At 36.9% G+C, this 23,517-nt stretch overlaps 1 protein-coding gene across 1 annotated transcript in view; it reads right to left on the reverse strand.

Moving 5' to 3' along the window:
• Positions 1-23,169, reverse strand: part of LOC135073892 (disks large homolog 4-like) — a 56,908-nt gene extending 33,739 nt beyond the window's left edge. Inside the window, exons 1-5 of the mRNA XM_063968138.1 lie at positions 22,906-23,169; positions 11,201-11,492; positions 10,650-10,843; positions 8,348-8,421; positions 4,939-5,127 (exon numbers count right to left, since the gene is read on the reverse strand). Coding sequence (XP_063824208.1) covers positions 4,939-5,127; positions 8,348-8,421; positions 10,650-10,843; positions 11,201-11,307 — 564 coding nt within the window. The 5' untranslated portion in view covers positions 11,308-11,492; positions 22,906-23,169. The remainder of the gene's footprint in view (positions 1-4,938; positions 5,128-8,347; positions 8,422-10,649; positions 10,844-11,200; positions 11,493-22,905) is intronic.
• Positions 23,170-23,517: the final 348 nt, after the last annotated feature.

Below are 23,517 nucleotides of genomic sequence, written 5' to 3' on the forward strand. Positions count from 1 at the left end.
AACAGTATTGATAAAAAAATTATGATTACTAACTGTTATGAGCTCCGATGGTAGTAATAAAAATGTATGAATAAAAAAAGTATGAAAAATAAAATTATGAAGAGAGATTATTATGAACACAAATCGGTAGTAAGACAAAGAATAGGATTTAGAATTTTATGTGAGCCAATATAGAACCCGTGTCTTGTGTGGGAGACATCATGAACTATGATGTTTTGGCTTGTGTAGCGACATCATAGGGCTGTGTGGCGAGGCGCAAACTGTGTGGAATGGCCTAATCTGTGTGGGTTTAAAGAGAAAATGTTAAAAGAACCATAACTAATCCCATAAATCATTTAGGTCCAATAGTATTTATTTTAATTGTATTGCATTGTATAACTTCATTATAATTACGTCATTAGGAGTTCACAATGTTCTAAATTAATTCTGAATAATACCAAAGAGAAGAGGCAGTATCATGAGCAAATGGAGAACCTACTGAGAAAGGCATACGCCGGGCGCTGTAGTGGTGACTTCGTGGAAAGCTTCAATGACATCGAGCAAGCAAAGAAGTGATTTTTCAAGTGGACGAAGACCACAGGAAGGCGGTCTTCCATGTCCGGAACTGGAACAGCAACGACGACAGGCTGCTAGCAGTCGCCCCGAGCGGCAGGCGCGCCGCGAAGAAAGGAGCGACTCCCCTAGAAGCTCCTGAAAAGCAGTGGCGCCTCAAGACCGGATGGGACGAGCCCGTGCTGGAAGACGTCGCAGCATACTTCGAGAAATGGCTGTCAGACCTGCAGATTATGAAGAGACTGCGTATTCCTCGATACTACTACGGGGGGGAGATAAATGAAACTCCGAGAGCTGCACATCTTCTGCGATGCAGGCGAGGAAGCCTACGCCGCCGTTGCGTATTGGCACCTCGCTTACAACGACAGGAAGGACGCGGAAGTTGTGCTGGTAGCTGCGCGTGCCAAAGTGGCTCCAGTGAAGACACAAACGATATCGAGGTTGGAGCTACAAGCAGCATGAACGGAAGTGCATCGGCTGCCTGTAGAAGACACTATCTACTGGAGTGACTCCTAAGCTGTGCTGCATTGGCTGCGGAACGGAAGCCGCCGCTATACATCCTACGGAGCGCATCGACTTGATCACCGAAGAGACAAGGCCGTCGGAGTAGCGTTTGAGTACCCACTCACTTGAACGTAGCCGACGTGGCGTCGAGAGCGGGATACGTGCCTACATCGGAAGAGGATGAGTTGTTCCAAGGGCCGTCGTTCCTTAGAAGACCGAAGTCTGGATGGCCACGGCAAGAAGGCAAGGACGATGACGTGACAATCGAGCAACACTGCACCTCGTCACTGGGAAGATCGAGGATAACGTGACGGTCACATCGGACCTCTCGCTTTGAATATTCCAGAACATGAGAGACAGAGTTGGCAATATCGCGAGAGAAAGGGAAGAGTATAAAATAAGGAGCAGGGCATTCCAGCTGACTAGTTTAATTCAGATAAGAAGCGAGTTAAGAAATCAAAGTGGTCGAAAAGAAAAAGTGAAGAACTCAGAAATAAAGCTGTTTACAACAAGTACTCTGCCTTCAAGATTTATGCCGGTTCCTAGCCCACGAACATGCAGTCCACTGCTCATCAACAGTGAGGGTTCTTTCCATTCTTGGAAGTAGAATGGGTTACAGTTCTATGATTTGGAGTTTATCGGAACCAATAAGTTGTATTTTTGTGGTGGTTGAACAAACCTGATAGAAACCTTGGATAAAGGCCTAATTGGGCATCAAAGGATGAGTTTCTTCGGTGGTAACATTTTGGGCATATGAGCTATGGTGCCTAGATTAAGATGGCATGTGTGTGATCGACATTATTGTCATTATTGAAGCAGCTGATTCTAAAATATTGAACGAAAAGATAATTGTGGTAGCGTCTGTATGACCATTGGCGTGGCGCTACTGATTGAGGAGCATGCTGAGCTTCTAGATGATATGGATGTGCTGTGTAATGATGACATAGATGTACTGTGTGATGATGATATAGATGTACTGTGTGATGATATAGATGTACCGTGTGACGATGATATAGATGTATTGTGTGATGATTTCTCGTTTCAGCAGAACCAAAGGTGGTCAGCGTGTGGTGCGAATGGTGGTGGAGATGGCAGAGTGGATCTAGCCAGGTGCTCAGCTGGATCCCATTACGAGGCGTCAAGTGTGCCATGAGCAGACCTTCGAGGGCGAAGGAATTGCAGGAAGGCCGAACTGTTAATTGTGAAAAATATAAAACGTTAAAATAGCGGTATCGTTATAGCCAATGAGATGCTGTCATAGTGACATTGACAATACGTCAATGTCACACGAGAATCAAACGTCAGAATAGAGGGACGCGCGGAGACGACTCCGCGCGCTTTTGTGCTAAGTGATGAATTGTATTTAAATTAAGGCAATATACTGTGAAAGTTAAGTATCCAGTGTTTTATTTATGAGAATAGATCGACCGTCCTCTAATACTACGAAGATAATTTACAAGAAAGAAAAGCCTAAGCAGTAAGTGTTTTTGCTAAAAATACAGACTCTTTTTCAGGCACCGAACAAATATTTTGTGAATACAGTTTACCTACAAACATTTGTAATTACAAAATGTGCGAAAATTTTCTTTGATACTTGGATTGAAACGGAATAAAGCATGGCATGAAGATAAAATGAAACGAAAATGAGATGAAACGAATCCACAAAATACGTTAAGAATTCATAATGACGTGGTGGAGAGGGATACGCAAAATGATACGTTGTTGAAAAAATAAAGCCAGCCGGCTGATTCACGTGGGTTTGGTAATTATGATTTTTTATTACACACGAGGTAGATATGAAGCATCCAAAAAAATTATTTAAAAAAAATGGAACGGTAAAAGGAAGCGTATTGGAAAAATAATATCTTTTGTATAGTACGCACATACCAGATACTGGCAGTTTTTTTATATAATAGATGAGAAAGAAATTGAACTATCTCAAGGATGCTCAAAAACAAAGGAAAGTAAATTAAAAAAGAAAAAAAAAGTAAGAATATTACGCAGCGGGTATAATTCTCTTGTTGTGCAGATTACATCCGTCAGCTTAATATTTCCTTCATATTTCACATAGAGATACTAAGGCAATTTATTGAGGTTATCTTGAGAAGATTCTTTATGGCGCATCGTGAAAAATACTGTTTGTGTATGTAGTTTGGCTTGGAGTACATAAAGTTTACACGAAGAAGCCTATATCTTAAGTATATCAGATACATTTCTTACGCGTTGACACTGTTTTTAAAGAGAGGCTTCAATGTTTTCGATGATATTGTGTTTCAGGATCAGGATCCCGTTTGTATCTTTAGATTTTATCTTACTCTAAAGTTTAGAGTCTAAACCATTTTCTTACCATAAAGTTTGGATGGCTGTGTATGGCGGGAATCATAATTAATGAGTTTGATAAGTTAAAAAACTGTTTGTATAAGAACGCAAAAAGTTCGTTAGCATATTAAAAAAACAATCCCTTACAACACCCGCGCGCCCATGACCTTTAATATAAATGTATTTTGGTTCATGTCCGCAAAATAACATCCATGTTATGAAACGTAGATCTAAAAAAATCCAAGCCACCATGATTGTGTCTCGCGGCCAAATAAAGCCTCAAACCGTACATAAAATTTCATTAAATAAAAGCCGGAGTTTTGAAGGATGTCGTTTAAGTAACTTCCGCGAACAATTTTTTTAACTACGTGATAAAAAAGTTTGGCAGCGTTATTTTTTAAGTCCCCTCATTTCTTTTGCCACGCCAGACTCACACTTTTGAAGTTTACCTATAAAATTTGTAAAATATAACAGTTTACTAGCAATTTCCAATTTTCTTAAGTTGCCCTAATGTAGGTATTTATCCAAAGTTTGAGGTTTTCTAAAATATTTTAAGTTTCCCAAGGTGAGCCTGTCACCAGTTTCAGGTAGGTACAGTCAACAAAAAAATCACCCTAATAACTTTTTAACCTTTAAGGAAAGATTAAAGCTATTTTGATGTAGTATTTACCTATTCTACCTCAAGCTGCTGTCCCTGAGATCTACTACGATATTGCAGAATACGAACTATAATCGCTCTTCTCGCGTACCTACTTAGGTCAAGTACAGTTCATAAATACGGGCGATTTGGCAACAAAATGTATAATCTGATGTGCTGGTCTCTCTGCTATGAAACTTTCGGATATCAGTGATTCAGTCAAATCTATATACCTACCTACCCACCCAGTCCCAGATGTCTATTATTTGGCGTAGTCAGCAAGTAAATCGTTTTCCATCCTCAGTAAATAAAAGGCAGGACTACAATTTAGAACTGTCAAACTAAATTCAGTTCCCTTTTTTACGCTGGGTGACTAAAGTCCCTTACTAATTCGTCTATTGTACTTGTCAGCGCTTTATTTTGAGACGGGTATCCTGCCCTTTCGCATTTATTAAAAAAAGACAAAAGCTTTCCCAAAAAGCGGCGACGGCCTTTTTTCTGTCTATTCAGTTTCAGACTTAACCTGTTTCGCCACCTGCTGGAATTTATCTGACAGATAAACTTCCCTTTGGGATTCTTTTGAAGTCTCGGACAGAGATATCAGGAAGTCACCGGTAGTCAGTAACTTCAATAGGTTGCTGATTAGTCCAGTAAAGGCTCAGTAGCGTTCTTTATTCGTCAAGTAAGTAACTAAGTATCTGAAACTTTTCTTGACGGACGGGTGTCCCTTAGCCTTGTCGTCCTAATAGGCACGAGAAAATGTCCTAAATAATTAAAATTAGAAGTAATAGCGCGAGCATACAGTATTATTATCATCGCGTAACGAAATCGTGTCACCCACTCACACGATCCTCTGCCACACTATGCCAATCAGGAATACTATTGTAGCTTTAAAAAAAAAATATATTCCGTAGCAAGATAAATACCTGTAACAAGATGTCTCCAATCTGCAGTCGGCCATCTTTCTTCGCAGCGCCTCCCGCGGCTAGGCGCGTGATGCTGACGTCACCGCCAGTCTCGCCGCCCGCTATGCTGAGGCCTAGGCCGCTAGCGCCGCGCTCCAGCGTCACTTCTGCCGTCTCCCAGACCGACTCGCTGTCTGAGTCGGAAGGGTACTGCGAACAAAACACGCGATTAAAGCATACTACACTGGTCATCACAAAAATCGGCCCACCTACGTTTTACAGGAAAACTCGTTTCTACTGACACAATCATGGTGCCCCAACAATATTGGTGTTATGTGAAAGCCCAATAAATATCCTTGAAGAAAAACACATTTAATTTCCTAATAAATGATTAACATATACAATAAATGTGACTTGAAAAACTTGAAAAAAGACCTCACTTTGGGCTCACCTCTGGGATCAATTAGACCAATTTTTATGGTTATAAAACCAAATAATGATCTCACGTGTCCTTTTTAACAGATGGATAGCAATTAATCCCAAGTTAACAGTTTTATAGCCATAAAAGTTGGCTCAAGCGTAACTACCTATTTTTTGAAGAAATGACTCTGGATTCTTTTACAGACACATTTTTGGGGTAAAAACCTTTCCTTTAATGAAATGAAGTTTAGAACTAGGCTTTTAAATGGTAATATAGTATAGTAATATTGGTGGGAAGTGGGGATGCATACGTTTAAAAGTGCTTGTCGCGGGTGGGTCGTTTTTTATGATGACCAGTGTATGTATACTACGAAAAGTTTCATAGAGTTTTTATGTTCATAATGGCAACTTAGGCTGAGTTGCACCACATAACTTTAACGGTAACTATGACGATAACCGGTGCTTTTTGTTTGGAGTTTGACAGAATTTTAACAATTGTCAAAGTTAAAGTAAGATGGCGCAACCCAGCCTTAAAGTTGTTTTAACATTTGCGGTCTCAAGTAAAAGGCTCCGTGGTTCAGGGGGGCTTAGGTTGCTTAGATTCAGGTTTAGAGATAGATATTTATTATTACAACGTTTTTCTGATAACTCTACATTACTCGTAGTTTCATACGGCATGATCACTGCTGTTTAATGGTAGACAAAAAATCTACCCACAATGTTGTTTATTGGAAGTAATCGTGAGTTTCCTTGAATCTGTTTTAGTCTTTTAAGAACTAAACCTAAATGTGCTTACTGAAATTAAACTTTTATTATAGGAAAGTCGTTTATGCGCCAACAAACGAGACATCAGTTAAATAAATTGAAATACTGAACACAAAACCTCATTTTAATTACTGTACACTGAATAAAAGTGACAATCGGTGATTCTTCATTTATATTCATTGGATCGTTATTAACTTTATTGAAATGGTTTCCATTTTGAAACTCTTTCACACAGAAACTTATTGCTGTGTTCGTTCTTGCAAGCGAATGTGATTTTAATTTATTTGAAATACTCTTTGATGTTTAAAATACATTTGCAAAGGTCGAGCACAATGAATCTATAATGTCGTTTAATCTGATTCACTTAACGGCATAATTATCAGCTCCACTAATTAGTTCTAAAATAGATTATGCAAATTTGATTATTACCAAGTTCTCTCCGCGACTTTGCTTGCTTTGTTATTGGTATTGAAATAACCACTTTATTGACCACTGAATAGTCTGATATTTCTTTTTGCTTCTTTAAGATCCCAAATTGTCTTTGAATAATACCAAAATTCATTAAAATTTGGTCAAAAGGTTTTGAAAATGTAAAAGGTCGAAAGAGTTTTCCTAATGCATACTTATGTTAATGTATTATTATATGTTCTTACTAAGTATTTTCAATAGCGTGGATATGTCATGTACCATATAACTATTTCTAATTGATTAAAATGGATGGGAGCATTATAGTACATTCACAAAAGAGGTCAAAATAAGCTAGTATCATATAAGTAATACAAGAAATCAATGTCAAAATAGGAAACAGAATGAAAGAAAGCAAGGAAATTATCCTGCTTTCATGTCTTTCTACCAAATGAAGACATCGTTGATGCTTTTACGTGTATTATTGTTTACGGAGATTAATGGAGGAAAATAATTAACTACTGGCATACATGTACGGACATGTCTAAAGGGATATATCTTTCATCCTGATATTATTATACTGGAGTACATACGACAGAACATCAAGTTGAATTCTGTGTATTATTTAAGCAGGAAGAATAGTGCATGGTATGACGTAATATTTAACGAAATAACATGAATGAAATAACAAAACCTTTTAATGAATTGTAGTTAATTGAATATCTGTGACTTTAATAACAACGAAACATTAGGTAAGGCTGGGTTACACCATCTCACTTTAATTTTGACAAACGTCAAACTCCATACAAAAAACATCGGTTATCGTTATAGTAACGGTCAAAGTTAGGTGGTGTAACTCAGCCTTAGAAATCTAACTCCAATGCTAACCACAAACTTCAGAACTTAAATGGAGCATTACAAATTCTTCAGCATAATTTAATTTTGTTTAGTCGAACTGGAAAGCCATGTTAAAGTTCAAAGAAAAATCAAGGCAAACTGAGAAAATACTTCGCAACATAAACAAATGTTGTTCCAACGTCTTCCGATTCAATGAACATAAGATGCAACAAGAACAACAAAACAGGAATCTAAACTGTAAAAGTTGTTTTAACCTTGCAACTACCCTACTGAGCAAACAAAATGGCCTTCAACGACCTACATGCGCGGGACGTAGAGTAGCCGCTTGACAGCCCAATATCGATATTGCGTATCGATAGTATTGAAAAGCACAGTATAGTAGTGAAATTAATAAAGATCTTTGGGTATTTAAGACTGCGCCGTCCGGTCTAAAACCAAGCAAATATCTACATCTACACTAATATTATAAAGAGGAAAACTTTGTTTGTTTGTTTGGTTGTAATGAATAGGCTCAAAAACTACTAGACCGTTTTTTAAAATTCTTTCACCATTCGAAAGCTACATTATCCACGAGTACCTAACATAGGCTAAATTTTATTTTGGAAAAAAAATAGGGTTCAGGGGTCCACGCGCGCGAAGCCCCGGGCGGAAAGCTAGTTTGCTTATAAGTATGAATGCGTAGTGCTTTGGGGTAGGCCTTTGTCCAGTAGTGAACGTCATTTGGCTGAAACGGTGCGGTGGGTGCGTAAACGTAGCAAACAAGAAAATTGAATTATACATGCAACCCTTATTAAACACTTTTGTTTCACAAATTAATTGTAAATTGATTCATGCAATGGCTGGTGTCTATTGAGAAGCCCAATTCGATAAGTCGACTATCGATACTTGGACATCACTACTTGGAACTGCGCTAGAAAGTTGAAAACCTAGGTGCAGTGCGGAAATAAAGTGTTGTTTTACTCCGATAATATTGTAAGCGGACCTGGTAACTTCCGGAGTGGCCGCCTCCCGGGCTCTGCGTCGCTTCAGTCCCACACTCGTAGTTGCCGACGTGAGCTGTAACAAAACGGACATAGCTATAGTAACAAAACAGACATAGTTATAGTAACAAAACAGACAGCGGTAACAAAATGGACGTTGAAGTAAATGAGGCGAACTTGTTGTGTTTTCTATTCTATTGCAATCGTTGGGACATTGTGGGGGCTTATTTGCATCCGATGTGCATGAAAACGAGCCTGGAAAACAAATGGGCGTGGAAATAGGTCGGGTTTGGGCAATAAAAATAATGGAAGATACTACGACTAAGCTTTAATTTCTATGAATGTGGTACAATGGTAAAGTGAGCTACCCTTAGGCTGGGTTGCACCATTTTACTTTGACTTTAACAAACGTCAAAAATCAATCAAACTCCACACAAAATACACCGGTCATCGTTATAGTTACGGTTAAAGTTAGTTGGTGCAACTCAGTTTTAAAATATTATCGTTAAACATAATTATAAAAAATGTAGGTATATGGAGTGAGACCTAGGTATGTTTTTAGCCACGCGTTTTAGTTTTTCAACTGGGTAACAAGCAAGTTAGTCGTGGATGTTTTTGTGAGTGAAACAGTCGCGGGTTGACCTGGCTTTTGGCTTCCAAACATTTTGTCTCTATATTTTGCTTTTTAACGGAGAGCACGTGTCACTAGACGGCAGCGCAAAATATTCTTATTTTTTGCTTGTTTGGAAATCAACAATATTAACATAGAACTTATATCTATGCCTCTGTTTAAACGTAAGCAAGTAACGTAGGCAACGACAACCTTGATCAAAAATTATCATCCATGTTAAATAAAAATAAATTAAGTTCTTTAAAATTAATGGTTATACATTAAGGACGAAATTTGTTGTAATGCGACTAAAATTAACATCATCATTAATTAAAATAACGCGTTAATTCGTAAAATTAAATAGCGCATCAACTCGACGCGTAGTAAAATAGATTGGGAAAATTATTCAAAAAGCGAATTTTATCGATGCGGTCTCAGTTGTTATTGCGGATATCCGCGATGAATAATCTGACGCGAATTTAAATAAATTACCGGAAAAAATAGACGAATGAATTTTATGTTTTATTTATGCCGCATAAGTGCTTCGGCCACGGTTTCCTCGACTATTAATGCTGGCAATATTGCTTTCGTCAAAAGAAAAAGCTACGTCAATTGCGAGAAACTAAAGCTGGAAAATACAAGTAATGCTGAGTTGCACCATCGTTAACCGTAACTTTTTGTATGGAATTCGACAGACTTTTGACGTTTGTTAGGTATAGTTAAAGTAAGAATGCAACCCAGCCTAAGTGTAAAGGTTTATCACAGAAGCAAATGACTTTTGGGAAGAAAAAGCTTGTTTTACCTATAAACGACCATTGGTTTTTATTGCAAAAGTTTTGTAACAAATATACATTTTTCAAGTCAGATTTCAGCGTAACTGTTCATTGAGCGACATTTTCCCGTGCAATGTTTCTTTCTTATTACGAAACAAAATTGAACTTTTCTTTGCTTAGTTGTGAAAATTGCCAACGTATCATTTATGGTAATGAAGTGAAAACAAACTTCTGCCATTCACTTACGTGTTGTAAAGTCTCTTGTGATATTCTTTTCAATATCTTTTCTAGAACACAACGTCGAAATTTTCCGAGAAAAAAGGCTCTTAAGAACAAGGCTTTCACCGCTAATATTGGCAGATTAGGAAGCTGAAAAATAAAGCGATACACAAGTGGACTACTCACAAAGGCCGGGGAAACATCAGGGGGCAGTCTAATTTTCTTTGCCCCCATTCATTACCGTCCATAACACTTTCCTTCGTTCTCGAACAATTTTGGAAAATGGTTAATTTCGCATTTTTATAGGGGCTATCTTCTGGAAACATTTTCATTTTTAATAAATAAGAATTAATGAAAATGTTTTATTTGATGTGACGTTTAAATTAACTATAAGTAAATATAATTAATAGCTACCCTCGGAGATGACATCAAACACCCCACCGTGTACTTCGTCAATGCAACCACCGACTAAGAAGAAGAAGAAGTAAATATAGTAAGTGACTAAGATTTAAATATTTTACCTGATTACATCTGGACCAAAATAAATGTGCCACAGCTGTCTCACTACGACTAGGATGCCATGTGAAGCTAATAATACTTCAAACGAGTAAGTAAGACTGAAATCTTTCACCTGATTACCCCTGGACCATGATAATTTGCATGTAATTAATTGTATTGAAAACTGAATAATATGAAACTTACACTCTTCTGTGATCTGTAGCTCGACTTTATCCAGATCTTCGACCCCTTCGTCATCGAAGTCAGTCTGGACTGTGACGTCACGCGTGTAGTTTTCAAGCGCGATGACGTCAAACGGCGCGCGCTCGTCTGGGCTAGGCGTGCGCGGGCTAGCGCCGGGCGCGTCGGGCGCCTCGTGCCGAGCGCGCTTGCACAACCTTGGATAGAAGAAGCCATGGATGTGCAACAACCATATTTGGCTATAAAGCGCCACAGCTGTCTCACTACGACTAGGATGCTATGTGAAGCTGCTATACTTCAAATAAGTAAGTAAGACTGAAATATTTCACCTGATTACCCCTGGACCATGATAATATGCATGTAGGTGGATTGAAAACTGAATAATATGAAACTTACACTCTTCTGTGATCTGCAGCTCGATCTTATCCAGATCTTCGACCTCCTCATCGTCAAAGTCAGTCTGGACGGTGACGTCACGCGTGTAGTTCTCGAGCGCGATGACGTCGAATGGCGCGCGCTCGTCTGGGCTAGGCGCGCGCGGGCTAGCGCCGGGCGCGTCGGGCGCCTCGTGCCGAGCGCGCTTGCACGCCGCGCACCCACAGAGGGAGCCACGCACGCGCAGCAGCCACACTAGCCCGAACAGCGCCATCCACGTGGTCATACTGCGACTACAACGTCCATCGCACTACTCTTCAACACACACTGCCACCATTTTGTTTAGTTTACACTATTTTTTCACTAACACTTGGTACTTCAACTTGCCACATATCAAGATTGTCTTTATTATACTGTGTCTTGAGTTCTCTACAACATTTACACTGTAATGTTATGACTGCGAATACTTTTCTAAGAATATTATAAGATATGTATTACTAAGACATCTGTCTAGAATAACACTCTTTCTATTGGAAACAGCATAACGTGAAACCCTAAGTGATCGCATGGGACCGCGGTAACATTGATTTTTATTGTGTCTCGTTTCGCTGGTACTTGAAGGGTTAACAAATACTAGTTTTCACTGGGCATTTAGAAAACAAAATAGCATTAAAGATCTTATCGCTGGAAATTATTCGGTTCTCTTAAGAGCGTTTACGCGAAGCGCGGCGTTTCAAGGGGCATCATTGGAAATGATTCGCGCGCGGCGTTTTTTAATAGTTTTCAAATGTTTATAGCAAAACAATAACAATGAATTAAATATCGTTTCAAAGTAAATATTTTAAAGAAGATGTTGTTTTATTATATTAAGCTATTTTTATGTTGAATAAAGGAAGAATATTGGTGAAAAAATCACTTTGATTTTTGGGTATTTCACGTTCTTTTAATTTGTGATTTCTTATTGTAAAATGCTTAAATCTAAAAATTTTCTCAGATAACTATTTGCCCAAGGATCTATGCTATAGGATATAAATGTTTTTTAAATCGTTTTCACAGTATTTTTATAAAAATTTCAGCTGGTAAACTGACGCTAAAGTGGAAATTTACAAAACCTGTGTGGACTTATCTTGATAGAATTCTTAAATACTAAACTAATCGCAATATTTTCTCAATTAACTATTTAGACGACGAAATTGCCTAACTATTTATGCCTATAACATATTTGTAGTATTACTGGTTAATGATTGTAACGAGTTGAAAAAGTACTGTTTTTGCGCCAAACGGCGTAAACGCTCTTAAGCGTATTTCTTGGAATAGCTCGATTTCAATGAAACACGTGCTTTGGTAGAAACTATTTAACGCGATTACTTCAGGACTGTTGCTATATTTGTGCTGCATGTAAGCTTATTTAACTTAACACTGTATTTGTGTTCGCTATCTTTGTCCAATTAACCTAATAATAATACAGTACATTTATTTACATTTCATACAGCTGTTTGTGTCCCTTCGTGTAAAAGCAATGCATACTAAATGTGCTCTAAATGTTAATGAACCCCATGTTGTTTGTATTGCTTTATAGACCACTTTGTGACGTAATACTTAGTTTGAGAAAAAGAGATGAAAACGCACAGATCAAATCAAAATCGAGTCATTTAATACTTAGGCCCTTTCCAGGGCACTTGTACACGTTCCAAATATAGTTTTCATACCACCGATTTTGGACAACATGATGAGCTGGTGTTGAGAAGAAGTGGCGGAAGAAACTCAATCATCATTGTCAGCCTCTTTTTCAATTTAGATCAAGGAAATACATTACAAAGATTTGTAATACTGAAGTGCGAACTAGGTAGGTAAAATCCACGCACTCTTGTCTTATTCCCATAAGGATTTTCTGCAAGGAAGCTCAATCAACTATTGGGTCCAAATGATAGCGTGATAAGTCAGTTCGCCGCGAACGATGTTATCCTATAAAGCGATATAGAGAAATAATAAAAATAAGAGGCTTCTCAAGATAGCTCGGTCCGCTATGATATGGGAGAGGAAGGACTCGATGAAATGATAAATGTTGGCAATAAATTGCAGCCCCCGGGATATAAATGGCAGTCCTTACGAAGAGGACTCATGAAAAATATCAATTCAACGATTGCTAAATTTTCAACCTGAATATGAAGGTTTCTTAACCTGGTTTAACTTGACCCCGAAGTAGGCTGTGGCATTATTATTCATGCCATATTGAAATTATTGAACATGTAAACCCGAAATTATTGAACATGTAAACCTTTAGCACTCACTAAGGGATGAAGCCCAGATTACCTGTTGTGTTTTGTATAAGTATCTTTAAACAATTTGTTTTTCATGTCTTCTAAAACGATTAAACAGTCACACATTTAAATAAAACTGAAAGAAAAGCTCATAATGTACTTTGTTTTCAAATGTTCAGTTTCTCTAACCTGCAGAAGTGTAACTGTTTTCATGAACAACTATGTGCACTAATTGCTATTGAAACAAACATTTTTTAACAGGTTTTTGCCCTAAGAGTCTGAAAGATTAATGGGATCTAGCAGTCAATGAATAAAAGGTTAAGATATCCGATTGTGTACCGCACCACTCAAGGGCCGCACGAAATTCCTTTCGATTATCACACTACCTCCCAAGAGTCTTGTCGCCGTCGGTGTTGAAAACCAATATTCCCGAAAATCTCCGAATACCGATTGTTACGAAAGGGATTCGACAAGAAAGTAATATAATTAAGCTCGATAGACTAATAGAAAAAAATATAAAATCTTCGTATGTAATCTCGGAAAAATGGTTCGAATATTAACTAACTTCTTTTATCGATATTCTTGATGAATAATGAATATTTTTTTCTTTAGGTATATTAGATACAATGTTTTTTATTATTAATGGTGTAATCGAACCGTTACATTTAAAAAGTAAATAAAAGCAAACGTAGCGCAAAAAATGTGTTTGTATCAATCATGGGGAAAGGTTTGTGCGGGAAAATTCTTAATACCCGATCAATCAATGTCTTGACAAATCCGCCATGTCTTCAAATCTACGTCTTTATCAGCGCCGCCCTTAGTAAGGTAATATGACATTTACTTAATAAGAAATGGAAGTAAGTATTATGATTTTAACTGAACTAAAATATTTTGCAAGTAGGTATTTTGTCTAGCTGAAAACTTGGCACGGCTATATTATTGAGGTTGAATTGTTAACACTTTAAATTCAGTAACAATATTATACCACCATATCTGACTATTGCGTCATAAAAAAAACCTCACTCTTATAAACTGTTCTCATTCTCTAGAGAAATTTTGTAATAAAACACAATTAAGAGGTAATTATTTTCTATTACAAACGTTCGAATTAACCTATATTACTAGCTCTCAGCGATGAAATACCTTTGTTTTCAGGACAATAAAACTCAATTACTATAAATTGCCGGCGCCAAGACAAACGAAAAGCGAAAATATATTAGAAAATATTAGCTGGCAATACTATAATTACCGAGATATCTTTAATACTGATTTAGTGTAATCTGTAATGTTTCTCGCAGTCGAAACTAACGCGCCTGTCAGCACAAAGAGATTAATGATGTTAAATATGTACTACATATATTTATGGCCTCACACACCCAATTTCTCATATGAGATATTAGCTATTTTAGTGCGTTTAATTTGCGTCCCTTTATGTTTACGACTTGGTGTAAGCAGACGATTAGTTTGCGTCCTCAAATGAATACCGTTTTGTATTCAAACGAGTAACTACGTACGCTTTTCTTCTTTTCAGTTTTATTACTCGATATCCCATTTAGACCAAGACCGTTTATAAAAGAACTGGCAGTAAAAGAATATTTTTAATGTTAGATAAAAGAAAACAAAAGAAATTAACAAAAGTTATATTCACATCGTACTATTTTGTTTTAGGGACCGACCCATACAAAATTTCCTTAAAAGCTTGCGCACCTCACTTAGGTACCTAGTAATGTAAATTATCTTAACGCGAACGCTTGGCTTTAACAAATTCTTATTCAAATCAGCAGGCTGTCTTAAGTTATTTCAGTAAGTTTATGAAAATAAGTTTGAAACCAGAAGATAACAAACAAAGTATTGAAACACTCTCCAGAAGTTTATCAGATTGTGTTCTATGTTACCGCATTTGCCTAATCCTCAAAGTATTTCGTATTCAAAATAGGCGGGTCGATGCCAATTTAATTGTTCAAGCCCCAAGCAATATTTAGTTTCAAAGCAGAATACTCTCTGAGGGCGATTAATTTGAACAAACCAACAGCAATCACTTGAACGATATGCTAATCTTGTAATAATATTGTAGACGAAAGCACGTCAAACTTAATACTTTACCTTAAAAATAGTCCGTATCACAACTATATACGAGGCCACTGTTCAGCTTGACGTGCCGTCGGTAGCTCTCATTTATATGCGCCCGTTATGGGAATTCCCCACGTGTTAAATTAGTTCGATGTGTACAAGTATGAACACAATAGTGACAATGTACCTACATCGCGATGATGTAACATCTATCTGAACTAATTGCGATGAACACCTAATTATACCTAACCAAACAGCCCTGCGAAGGTTAATGTCCTAATCCACAACGCTTAACTACTACATTACATTATCTTATTGTTGATTCTGTTTCTTCGTGAAATAATGAATATAATAAAAGGTTAGATGTTCATTTTCTCTAGACACTACTTACGTAATTGTTTATATTAATTTTCGTTCTCTGAAAATATTATGAATGTAGTAAATAAGTAACAAGATAAATATGTTTTCCATTGAGACGAGTACCACTTGAGAAAATGTCTAAATGTAAGAAATTTAGCGTTCGTGAATATAACCCTACAAGCCCATCGGTTAAATAATAACTTCTTTAACTACACACCTCTGGTCTTTAAGTTTGGAATATCTTGCCAGTGATTTTTTGCAGCCTTTTAAAGGCCTTACCTAAATTAAAAATACTAAGCAATAGCTTAGTATTTTTTTTAACTCTACATAAACAGTAGGCTTTACCAAAACGTTCCAAAATTCGAATTGTTTTCACGAATTAGCTGCAAAAAGACGTAACAAACCACCCATCACTGTGGGCACGTATCCCTCATTTCCAAAGGGCTATCTCGAAGCAGATTTGTGTAGAATTAGGAATGAAATATTAAATTTACGTGTTACGCCCCCGGCTTAGTTACACACGACCACAACAAAGCGAGGGCTACGTTTGAGGTAATTAGTTATATGAGAGGCGAAATCAAACCATTAAAGCGGGAACTATTTGAATTACGGTATCTGATTAGTTATCTAGATATATTCAGTTGTCTACTTATTCTTGTGGAGGTAAATAATATAATAAACAATCTAGTTAGGTATACAAAAGACAGCATGAAAGCTGAAGAATTAGGTTTCTTTACATAGTTTACTTATGTCATAAAACGTTTAAAAAAATAACACGGCACAAAACAAGAACTTTTGTTATAAAACTAGACAGTTAAAGAGTCAACTTGCAAATGAATTTAATTTACCTACATTTATTACACATGGTTTGTACTCAAATTTCCACAAATTGATTGATTACAAAGCTTTTGAATGTTCATAGAGTAAATCAAATAGAGTTCGTCAGAACAAACTGAAATGTTACTGTGTGTTTTGTTTCAAAACTCAATATTTGAATACTTATGCAATATATTTTTTTAAATATGAATGTATAGTTTTACACAGCTTTTAATTAAAATTATCGAATTCATTTGGAATATTTTTATCGTCGAATTGTACAATTCTGAGAAGGGATTGTTACTGTTATATGTATTATTAATGAATCCGTACGAACAATGAGTCCATGAATTATTATGAAATCGGAGTCTGATTTATTTAATAGCCATAGGTATGACATTACATGTAAAATGTACATATGTACCTAATTGGACTCACATCATTCTTAGGAAAATCATGACATCATTTTTTTCATGGATCGATGGACCCTATCAATCCATGAGAGAAATGATTTCCTACGTCAGTTACGTACAAGAGTATTGATAGGTATAGGTACAAATACAGCCTGTAGAAGTTAACATAAGTGTAGCTAGGTATAACATTTAGGCATAAAAGAAAACCCATAACCAAGCATTTTATCATTACCGTTTACTCTTTTATAGTTTCCCTTTGTACCTAGTATAAGTATGTACCTCTAACACAAAAGGCTAGGCTTTGATTCTATGAGTCACATGCTCGTTATAGGACGGAACTATATTTCTACAAAGACATTTAAAGCCAAAGCACACGATGCGTTGCGGCGCTGCACCGCAAAGATTTCGCCGTATCGTGCGTCGCGGCGCCGCACCGCTCGACGCTCGTGGGCCCGCCATAGATATTTCTAAGTAAGACAACGCAGCGACACCGCTCCGCTGTCGCATCGCCGCCGCAACGCATCGTGTGCTTTGGCTCTTAGGTAGAGCAGTATGAATCGCGCACATTTACTCAGATAACGCGATTTGTCGGCGGCTCCCACAAAATTGATGCCCCAGCATTACCACGCTGTATTTTCTTTCAACAGCATGAAGAATGTACGTGAATTTGTCTACTAAAAGTTTATGTAAATTATCCACTAACGAAGAGTGCTACGCTCGGTGTTTTATAGCGGAATCCAATCAGGAATAAGATCGGGTAAGTAGTCTGTATAAAAGTTAAGGCAAGGAATGCCAAGAATAAATAAAAAAGTTCATTGTGAAAGGAACACCTGTCCGATCTACGGATGATGGAGAATGTCGACAATAACTCCCCTGAAATTGGGTATACCTGTTTCAATTTTATTGTAATAAGTACTTTTTATTAATGAAAAATCGCGAATGTTTCCATATTCTAAGGAGTTTCTTTGTGTTTTATTTTTCAATTTAGATAAATCATAACCTTTCCTGAAATACCTTTACTTCTACGAAAAGAAAACTCAATTTTATTACTTTGATCATATTGCGGGCAAGATACATCAAATGGTTGAAACAGATACAAAACTTTGTAATAACAGTAAAAGTTTTCATTTCTTCAAGGCCCAAAAAGAAGAAAACTTATTTAATGTATGTACGTACCTATCGCCAACATTGTTTTCTTTCTTTTAGCAACAAATATATAGGTTATCTTTGTTATTTATTTTGTGTGGAAAACCTACATGGACCACAGGATCGGTACCCAAATAAAATATTTGTTAGCACAACATTTCCCGAGAAAGAAATTGAAATTGAACCCTTTCAATAACCCCTCTGAGGTGAGCCAAGGCTAATGGTTGGTCTAGTTCCGACACACTGAATTGTGTTCTGACGCTAGTTTGCTCTAGTTCTGACACACTGAATAATTGTGTTCTGACGCCAGTAAAAATAAGGGAATGAATTATTGTGTGTGTACAATCTAACGACGAACAAACCGACTAAGGCTGAGTTGCACCACCTAACTTTGACCGTAACTATGACGATAACCAGTGTTTTTTGTATGGATTTTGACAGATTTTTGACGTTTGTCAAAGTTAAAGTAAGATGGTGCAACCCAGCCTAAGTATGCTAAAATTAATAAAAAATAATAACAAAACAAACCCAGTCCATTTTAGACATAAAAACCTACATGACATTGTAATTTCTGAAAAATGCAAAGAGCCACTAATTAAATTTAATTTAATTTACCTAATACACTTTTTGGTACGAATATTTCAGTACACTTAAATCTTTATTGTGTATTTTTAATCGAACATTATTTTTCACCATCACTTCTATCATGCAACTCTCTAGAAAGCAATAGACGATAAAACTCGGTAATGGTGCTCATCGTAGCTTGGAACTAGCTTACATCTAGCGCATTATGAATTTAAAGCTTGGTTGCAGACTTGTAGGTACCTACTAGATTAAACCTCAAAACTATTCAAAAATAGGATGTTAATTTTACTAAAGTATCAGAAAGATGTTGTCTCTACTGCATACGGATGACCCATAAGTTTTTTTTTCTTAGAAATATGATGTTTCGTACTAGAATCAGTAACGTTTCAACAATGACCACTAAAATAATCACCAGGACCGAACGCCAGCCGCAGGTCAGATTCTGAATATTAAGATGATTTATTATGTAATGTCTAACTGAATTGGGTTAGCCATTTTCGTTTCCTCGTAGAATTGAACTTTACTGTTTAATCTGTCTGAATCAATTAGTTGAATTTAAACAAAGTAAGTAATGTCTGTTCCTAAAACTATTTTAGGTACAGTCGTACTCATCAAACTGTCTATTCTATCTTAAGAATAGGTCAGAACTTATCTTTAGAAAATCTTCTGGAATTTTCCCCGAATAGCTTTTAAAAGGAAAATGTGGAATTGTTATCGCCTACATACTGGACCAATTTTATTCGAAGTGAAATTGAAATTGTGCAGACACAACAAACTTTACGGTTTAAATATTAAACGTTTCACGTATCAGATTACAACTCCCTGCGGTTACGGGTTCAAATTCCGGAAGGGGCAAATAATGTTTAACACGAGCATTCTACCCGGAGCTATGGGCTTTTATAGTACTCGTATTCGTTTCGTATATTGTTTTGAAAATGAATAGAAATAGTCACAATACTACAAACTCTTAATTGGTTGGGAGCCGTGTATAGGCTAAAACAATTTTATTGCTTGCTTTTTCATTGTCATGTGGGTCAATACTATCAGTATTGAAAATGAAAAAATGAAAATATGAAAATGAAATATTTTATTCAGCGACACAAAACAGCATCGAAAATATGAAACAAAAGTATTCGATCAACTCATTCCATAACATGGATAGAGAATTGTTCAGATCAATATACGAATCAAGTAGGTTCACATCACCCGATCACCCGTCATTTACGCTTTAAGAGTAGGCGCACACCGTTGATTTTTAGTTGGCCGATAGTTGTGCCCGATTTTAATTTGTATGAAGAATCGGCCAAATCGTATCGGCGTAGTGTGCGCACTCCCATACATGCCCATACTGATCAACTGCCCGACTTAACTATCGGCCGACGAAAAATCAACGGTGTGCGCCTACTCTAAGCGTGCTAACATTTGTTGCTAAGGCTGGGTTTCACCATCTTACTTTAACTTTGACAAATGTCAATGATCTTTCAAACTCCATACAAAAAACACCGGTTATCGTTGTAGTTACGGTCAAAGTTAGGTGGTGCGACTCAGCCTGAGGGTGTTAGTCGATATCTTTGGATAAAAGGCTCCAATGAACGTATGAACCGATGGGCCCGATGTAATTTAAAGCCATCCGTGGTGCGGTGAGTGCGCGAGTTACGTGCACATGGGTGCGTCGCGGACCGATGCGGGGGCGACAGCTTTATCAGCTAAAACTAACCAGCTTTGTGTTGGGCTTTGATTTTATTCCTTGGAAAATACATGCGCCAGCGTACTTTCAACTCTATGTTCAGTTATGTAGGTACCGTTTTGTGTAATAATATCTTAGAGTAAAAACATAAAACAAAATTGGATTAGTTAAACACCATTAAAATTTATGTACGGCTAGACCAATTTTAATGAACTCACCTACACCAGAAGATTGAAACAGCTATCTAAGATGAAGGGAGCTAGCTCAAAAGATGCCTATTCACTACCTTAAAGGCCGTGGGGTCGACTACAGCGACTCATTAAGTCTCTAATTAAGATGACTCATTAAGTTGTCTAATCGATAGCTAAGAAAGGCGTAGACTGGGTTAAAGTAACTTAAGAGGCTGTTATTCATCATCATAATGATGATGAACTTCAACCATAGGCGGGAGCTCCACTGCTGAATATATGCCTCCCCCAATGATTTTCAGATTGCCCGGCTGGCATCTGCACCCAGCACTTTTCTGCAACTTTATGAGGTCATCTGTCTACCATGTGGGAGGATGTACGCTGCACTTGCCGGTACGTGGCTTCCATTCGAGAACCTTTACTGCCCCATCGGTCGTCAGTTGTACATGCTATGTGCCCAGCCCATTGCTACTTCAGCTTCCTAACCCGTCGGCTATGTTTCGACTGAAGTTCGTTTACGTCAATGGAGAGACAATTATTAAACAGTGAAAACTAGTTGTAAGTTCAATCGTGTCCCCTTGTTTACCCAATCCCGCTATTTGTATAGGACAGAAACCGATACGATTGGAACTATTAGATTGAACCAGAGTATCAGTTGCAGTTTAGATTTTGAGTTACTCTGCTACTTCGCCAGGGGTTACAAATTCTATTCCCGCACATTAAAAATATTTGTGTACCATAGTTTTTACCTACGGCTGGCCGTCATAAAATTGTATGTTTAAACAAAAGAAAGAGAGAAATAGAAATGTATTAGGTAACTTTAACTGATTTAAGTAGAGTTAGAAAGCACTTGAGAATGTTATGCTACAGATCCTAAAATATTTTCCCTAAGACGACCACTAAGATCATTTAGCTTAATAGAGCTGTATGTATCGTTAGAGAGCTACGTTAATTATAAATCCCCAAAGTGACCACAACTAAAAATATCTGAAGAAAGTTGAAAATTATTCTTCACCTACCTACCTACCTACCTACATTTACCTATGTTTTACAAATAAATGATTTGATTTGATTTTATTTTATTTGATACCTGTAAAAAGAGATTAATTGTAATATTTTAAAAAATATCATTATAATGATTTTTAGGGTGCAGTCAGCAGTGCCCAGTTTATAATCCACAACAGCCTGCGCTAAAAGCCTCTTTTGAACATAAAATATTTAGTTCAGCAAGCTGAATATAGCAGGTTGCGCCAGTGCAGGGTTTTAGTCGATAAGCTGCAGAGGTCCTGGTGTGAGTTTACATAAAAAAATTACATTAAATGTATGACGGATTGAACAGCGCCCCTAGCGGAAACGTTCAAGAACTAAAATCTTCATATATGTTTTTAACGCGCTCACTGATCCTAAAATTTTTGCCCTAGGTCTACAACGGATATTTTACCTTGATACAAGCTGTATAAGAGACCTTCGTTAATTGTAAATCCCTTTAAGACGATAAGTGCTAAAATCACTCTAAAAATGTCAAAAGAAAGTTGAAAATTGTTCTACTTATAAAGAAGATATTACTTGTTAAGATTATCATTTTATAATAGTGATTGATGAAATGTATTAAGGATGGCTTTGGCGATTACTTATTATTTCAGTGAAATTGGTGTTTTTCCTCGTATTTAAATGAATTAATCAAACCAAATCAAAATCTTAAAATGTAGACTCTTTTCAGGACACACCTCATACACATCCAAACTTGTAAAGCTAAACGGCTCAAATGAAATTAAAATAAAATATAGGAAAACGACCAAACTTGGCAGAAAAATCGCTGTTAACCGATTTTTTTTTTTCGATTTATTTGTTTACGCACTCAATCACACTCCAACGTGTTTGATAGGCATGGATTTAATAAGCCCGATGGGTTCCGTTGATTTGATATTGATTTTCCACGTAATGAATATTGATAGCATAAGCTTAATATTTTGAGCATGATGAATTATACGTAAGCCTAAGAAGGGGTAGGTAAGTGGTACTTAAAGGAACGATCGGAAATTGAGGATTATTTTCAATCCCCCCTATCAATCACAAGTCACTGATATTGGAGTTGTTGAGTTTTGGTACCTTTTAATAAACATCGAATTTAATAAACATCGTATACGTTAAAATTTTCCTTATTTAACCGAAAAAGTTTCGAATCTATATCTATAAGGCCACTCAGGCTTTCATTTATATACCTTCAGAAGATGTTCTTTTATTAGAATATTCCTAAGTATATAAAACATGTTCAAATTATTTGGTAAAAATAATCTTTATGAAATTAATATTTATGATGCAGTTAAAAAATTACCACTGTCAAAATAAATAACTTACTGCGTGTTCCTAAAAATCACTCGTTTAATTTATCAAACTAATTTAATTTCAAAATGTATCAAGTTAAATTGCGGTTCACTTGTGTGTTTTTAATTTTAACTAGAAAAAGATTTTGACTAGTTCTGTTATCACTGTCCAATATTCAACCGTAGTTTTTCACTAGCACATAGAATTAACACTTTGAAAGTCGTTGAAACTTCGCGGTAAAGGTCCCGTTACATCGCGACGAGCATTCGCGTTCGGAACGTAGGGACGTGTTCCCACCCCGGCGCTAGGATCCCAACTGACTGCTCCTAGTTTACGCATGCGATCTGTAGATGCCTTTAACCCTGATGAGCTAGTGGAGTTTGATAATGAAACCCAACTGTTAAGCGATTTAAGAGGATGCAAAGTTGCGTCTCGGCGCGATTCGCTGCTTCAAGTGTCAAAGTCTAAGCAGTGCTCTTAGGAGCTTTTACTTTAGATAGTAAGTACCTTTTTTGCTCTGAAAATGTAGAGTTCTGTGCGTACTTAAAATCCTTTGAAAATATAAACGAGTACGGATGTACGATGTTCTGGAGAGAGTTAAATGTTTTAAGTAGTGTCGGTAAACATTAGAATGCACTGAAAGAG

Source organism: Ostrinia nubilalis, chromosome 8 (assembly GCF_963855985.1).
Source record: "Ostrinia nubilalis chromosome 8, ilOstNubi1.1, whole genome shotgun sequence".
NCBI classification, from domain to species: Eukaryota; Metazoa; Arthropoda; class Insecta; order Lepidoptera; family Crambidae; genus Ostrinia; species Ostrinia nubilalis.